This window comes from Pituophis catenifer, unplaced genomic scaffold, assembly GCF_029215685.1.
Source record: "Pituophis catenifer annectens isolate HBS135680 unplaced genomic scaffold, rPitCat1.0.hap2 SCAF_18, whole genome shotgun sequence".
Classification (NCBI taxonomy): domain Eukaryota; kingdom Metazoa; phylum Chordata; class Lepidosauria; order Squamata; family Colubridae; genus Pituophis; species Pituophis catenifer.
The window spans coordinates 2,644,160-2,650,312 of NW_027256898.1; the positions used below are offsets into that span (position 1 = coordinate 2,644,160).

General features: G+C 39.9%; 1 protein-coding gene across 1 annotated transcript in view; it reads left to right on the top strand.

Moving 5' to 3' along the window:
* MORN1 (MORN repeat containing 1) overlaps positions 1 to 6,153 on the top strand; it is a 74,596-nt gene that overhangs the window by 2,769 nt on the left and 65,674 nt on the right. Inside the window, exons 3-5 of the mRNA XM_070956279.1 lie at positions 1,391 to 1,489; positions 3,743 to 3,853; positions 5,654 to 5,744. Of these exons, the coding sequence (XP_070812380.1) occupies positions 1,391 to 1,489; positions 3,743 to 3,853; positions 5,654 to 5,744 (301 nt within the window). The remainder of the gene's footprint in view (positions 1 to 1,390; positions 1,490 to 3,742; positions 3,854 to 5,653; positions 5,745 to 6,153) is intronic.

Below are 6,153 nucleotides of genomic sequence, written 5' to 3' on the forward strand. Positions count from 1 at the left end.
TTCCTCCTATTTTCCCCACAATATAAGCTCTGTAAAATGAATTGTTAGGCCAAGAAATAGCATCTTACCTAAGATCTGCCAATACGCTGATTGGCTGAAATACATTTCTAGACTCCCAGGCAAGTCTTTGAATACTAATTGGATACATCTGCATTTTTACTATTGTTAATTAAATATGGGTAGTCCTCGACTTACGAACACAATTGATTATGGAGATTCTGCAAAGATCGTAACTGTGAGAAACAGTTATAAGTCGCTTCTTTCAGTGCCATTGTAACTAAATTTATTTATTTATTTATTTATTTATTTATTTATTTATTTATTTGTTTATTTATTTATTTATTTATTTATTTATTTATTTATTATATTTCTATACCGCCTTTCTCCCGTAGGACTCAAGGCGGTGTACAGTCAAGAAAAATATAGACACACAAACATCATAAAATTGCTAATTAAAATGAACTGTTGCAAGTTGAGTACCACCTGTAATTAATACATTTTAATTATTTAATTTTAAAAAATATGGAGAATGACCAGCAGATTAAGAAAAAAAAAAACACTGAAAATAAAGCTAAAAACATATTCTGGTTTCTCTGTATAAACCTTTCACCTTTAATATAATTTTTTTGCAGTTGATTTAAGATTGCAAATGCCCGTTTTATCCTCAAAAGGAAGCAAAGAATGGCCCAGTCTTATCATTCAATATTTCCAAAAAGAGATGTATTTGATGGAATATATTTATACTCCTGACCATTAGATGGCATCAGAGCGATAACTTTTCACACCTACAGTATTTCATAATTTACAGTAATGGGCTACGGATAAGGTAGTCTTTAAAAGGCTACAAAAATTCTTTTTTTTTTCCCCCAATAGGCTAATTTGACTCCCTCACTGGCAATTTGGAAAGCAGGTCCATGCAGTATAAAGTATGAAGTATCAACCCACTCCTCGCTGTGGCAGCCCCTCAAATATTGGAAGACTGCTATCATGTCATCCCTAATCTTTTTGGTCGTTAGATTAGATATATCCAATTCCAGCAACCGTTCTTCCTATGCTTCAGCCTCCAGTCACCTAAGCATCTTTGTTGCTCTTCTCTGCACTCTTTCTAGAGTCTCAACATCTTTTTGGGTATCGTGGTGACTAAAACTGGACACGATATTCCAAGTGTGTCCTCATCACTGCAGTATAGAAGGGTACTAACACTTTCAACTTTCTGTCTTTATTAACCATCAGCTATCAGCTTTATTAGTGACTTCATTCATCCCCTGTGAAATAGAGCCTTCCTGAAGATTCTCCTTTGCAAAGAGAGCCCAATAAATTTCAAGATTTCAAACCCATCAGAGGCTCTTCTTTTTACCCAGAATGCATTTAACTGATCTTTCTTTTCCAGGACATGGGAAATTACTGCTCAAAGATGGAAGTTATTATGAAGGTGAATTTGTGGATGGAGAAATTGTTGGCCATGGACTCAGATACTGGGCATCAACAGGTTAGTTTTGTGATCGGTGCCTGTTGCAAAACAACAACAAAAAATGACTAACAAATGTTTTTGTTAGTGTCCCATTCAGTGTCTCCAATCCCAGCTTGGTATGTTTTGTTCCATTCTCCCCTTTCATCAATTTTCTATTTCTCGCCCTCTTGGTCAGCTGACTTAAACACTTTTTAACCAACGTCCAATGTTTTGGAGTCTTTTCTGCTGTGTGATTATTGTTGCCCTAAATTTTGGCATTCTGCTGAGGAAGTCAACATTCCCCTCTTGAAGGAGCGATATGATTGGGGGGGAGGGGGGGCGCAGATGGCCTCTTTTATTGCATCAAGTGGATAGAATTATGTGTGATAAGAACCTCCCCTCCAGGTGTGATATCTAGAAATGGTAGGACATGTAGACCGACACAACTTGGGGAAGCCTGACTGATAGAAAAGGACTCCAAGGTAAGAGGTTGTGTTGCTGTGAGCTAACAATAAGTATTGAAGCACACAATCCTTCCCCAGGTATACATGTTGTTCAAAACCAAAACTGAACCTAGTAAAGTCCTTCACCTTTCACACTAAAGACCCAATTTTGTTGCATTCTACCGTGTTTCCCCGAAAATAAGTCCTCCCCGAAAAGAAGCCCTACCCAAAAATATGTAAATGCCTGCACAGCTAGTCCCCTCCATTTCCTCTGGTTAGGATTAGGGAGACAGAGCTGGAAATCAGGAAAGAGAGCAAGAGGAGCCCCGTCTTGTTCCACGCGCCCCAAAATAATAAGACCTCCCCGAAAATAAGGCCAAGCGCTTATTTCGGGGTTAAAAAAAAATATAAGACAGGGTCTTATTTTCGGGGAAACACGGTAGCTAGAAATGTGAATGTACAGTTAGTCCTTGACATTGGGCGACCGTTCAGAGGCAAGGAAAAATGTGACTTGCATCCGGTCCTCACAATTAAGACCATTGTGGCGTCCTCACAGTTGATCAGAATTCAGGTGCTCGGCCACCGTCATGTAAATATAACACTTGAAGCATCCTGGGGTCACGTGATCGCCATCTGCCACCTTGCCAGCCAGTTTCTGACAAGCAAAAAAAAAAAAAAAAAAAGTCGGATTTACTTAACAACTGCAGCGATTGGCTTAACAACCATAGCAGGAAAGGACATAAAATTTGTGCGTGGCTCACTTAACAACTGTCTCCCTTATTTGGTCCCAACTGTGATCATAACTGAGGTCTACCTGTCTACCACTGCATGTAGTATACAGGTAAATATCATTGCCGAGAGGATTATTGGTTGCCCTTTCCCCGCTTTGGAAGAGCTTTATACCCTGTTTCCCCCAAAATAAGACATCCCCTGATAATAAGCCCAATCGGGCTTTTGAGCGCATGGCTCCCGCTGCCTTAAGAAAGTTCAAACATTCTTAAAGATCCATCTCATCCTTTTTTTTTTTTTTGAACTATTACCATCTGGCAGACGGTACAGGACAATAAAAACAAGGAAAATAAGTTGAAAAACCTCTTCTATCCCAGAGCAGTAACTATCGAATTCTACTGTGTAGTGCAATATTAATGCAATATTGGGGGGGGGGGGGGTCAATTCAATTGTATAGAATGTGAAGGATGTGTGTTTGTGTTTTTTATTTTTTTATGTATAATGTACGCTGAAGATGGCATTTAATTTTGCTGTACGAGGACAATAAAAGTAAAACTGTAAATGATGTGAAGTGGCTAAAGCCACCTGATCCTTGTTAGGATTACCTTGAGAGACATGCCTGCTTTGTCCCAAAGGATTTAGGATTCTCTTTTAATTGTATTCAGCATACCTCCTCCTCTGTAAAGAATTTGAGTGAACGTACGCCATCAAAAAGCTGTTAAGTTGTCTATGAAATAAAAGTACTTCTTCATCTCCTGAATCATAAAAAAAAAAAAAAAACACAATCTCTGAATCTCTTTTGTTCTTTTCCTTCTCCTCCCCCCCCCCCCACACAGTAGCACTAACGTCTTTTTAAGATACCTTAGTATGAAAGACCTGAAGGAATTGCGGCTGTGATTCCATTAGTTTGTAAGATAAAGACCTAATGAACACTTCCTTTGTTCTTGAAGCTGTCCTGATAATAATAAAAAAAAAAAGCAGCTGGTAATTACTCAGTTGGAATGTCTCATGCTGAGAAAGGCACCATCAAAATCTTTATGGGAATAGCAAGGATTATTAAACTGCATTTGCCACAGCTTCCCCTGAGTTTTTACTGTATTGTATTTTTTTTTGATTCAAGGGAATACTTATTCCGGCCAATTCCTCTTCGGAGAACTTCACGGGCACGGAGTTTTCCATTATGGCAATGGTTGCAGATATGAAGGAGAATTTTCTTACGGGATGAGAGAAGGTAAACAGGAGAGAGTCCGTGCAACTAGGGTGGGTTTCATATATCATAGTAAACTGGGCTTTATTTTAACATGGTTATTTAACAAGCTGTGATGCCCAGGTTTACGCACATGGGGAAGCCATTCAAAAATTGGCACATGCCATCCCTGACATTTGACACACCCTGTGGAGCCCGTTCCAGTGGCGTGAACCCAACTTAACTGAAGTGGGAAACCCTGTTGGTCGATCTGGAAGACTGGGAGAGAAACCTCCTGCTCGCATTTATCGGTGGGTTAGTTAATTAGTGGAGAGATGAGAATGTTAATTCACAAAATAGTTTCGGCCTTGGAGCATTGCATTAGCATTCCAGTCTGGTCAAGATACTGATTTGTAACCAGGGTGCAAGGGAACCAGGGTGGATAAAAATCGATGCTTTTTTGAAAAAAATAAATTTTAAAAATCGGAATTTTTTTATTTTTATCAAATTTATTTTAATAAAATGCTTTTGGGAGTAAAAATCTATCTGGTTTTCTATTTAAGTTACATTAATAATTTAGTTTATTCAGGATGAAATGGAGCTTAGTTACGTAGCACGAGGCTGTATATTCTGCGATATTTACAATTTTGGTAAACCCACCGACCAGTTCGTTCTCACAGGGAGGGACTACTCAGGGTACCGTCAGTCAAATTATGTCGCCTGGCGACTCCCAGGGGGAGGGCCTTCTCTGTGGGAGCTCCAACCCTTTGGAATGAACTGCCCCCGGAGATACGGAATATCCCTGATCTCCGTGCTTTCCGCCGTGCCCTCAAGACCCTGATGTTCCAACAGGCGGGGCTAAACATACAAACATGCGAATGATTTTTTAAATGTTATCTAATTCTGGGTTTTATTTAATTGACCAAACTAAGTAACAATTTTAATTAGCAATTTTATGATGTTTGTGTGTCTATATTTTTCTTGACTGTACACCGCCTTGAGTCCTACGGGAGAAAGGCGGTATAGAAATATAATAAATAAATAACTAAATAAATAAATAAATAAATAAATCCAAGCTCTGCAAGCTGAGATAACATGCACTGCATTGACGGCATTCACACAATCTCACAGTAACCATGAGCTAAATCATAAAACAAAGTTCAGGAATATTCCTTTATCCCATTGTTTTGCAAATCTAAATCTAAACCGACTTGATTTTAAATCAAATCCACCCTGAAGGGCACACATGTTTATCACAGAACAGCAGAGTTGGAAGGGACCTTGGAGGTCTTCTAGTCCAACCCCCCCTGCTCAAGCCTACTTCCCAGGTTTGGTAATCCCTTCCACCAGCCATATCCCAGATACTACAGCCAGGGTCCCACAACTGTTAGACAAAAGGCAGCAACGCCTGTCCCGAAATGGAAGGACAGCAAAACAGTGACACAAGGGCAATGCTTTGATGCAAGCACGTAAGTCCTGGCCTTTTGCCTTATGGTGTTGTCGTGCATGTGTGATTGTTGGACCCACCTTCGCATTGTCCGGAGGGTTACAATTACTGCTGTGTTTGGGATCAGTTCAGTGGCATCGTTGTGGTCAGCACTTCCCCTTTGCACAAATGCCTGTAATTCACAAGCGCAAAAGTCGCGCAACAAAAGATTAAACAATCAGCAATAAACAATCAGCATAAAACAATCAGTTTTCTTTATTCTCCTTTTCCCCAACAGCTTTTAGTTTTAGCTTTTAAATCAGCCAAGAAAATCACAGTGTTTATGGAGTAATTTTTTTTTTAATTTGGGGGGGGGGGCATTGTTTTGGCATCTATATAACGCAAAGTCTTCTTCATAGGCCATGGGTCACTGACGGAGAAGGATGGGGAGACTTACCAAGGAAGCTTTCATGACAACAAAAAACACGGAGGAGGGAAAATGACATTCCCGTGAGTTTCTCTTGATGATTTTCTTCGGCCTTTATTTGGATTCAGGCTAGCAGACTTTCAGGAAGGAGCAAGAACCAAGATCCATAATTAGTCACAGAGCTCCGGAAGCAGAAGAGAAACTGAATGTGGTGTCTAACCAGTTAACATGGCTTAGTCTAAACTTACTAAAGCAGAGGTCTTCAAACTTGGCAGCTTTAAGACTTGTGGACTTCAACTCCCAGAGTTCTCCAGCCAGCATAGCTGTGTCCACAAGCCTTAAAGCTGCCAAGTTTGAAGACCTCTGTACTAAAGCATACTCTTTGCCCTCGGTTCCCTTCATTGTGTCTATCCTAGCACCATGTTTGACCCAACCTAGAAGGGCTTCATGTGTGAACAGGACCAGTATGACTTAAGCAGCTGAGCTAGCAGC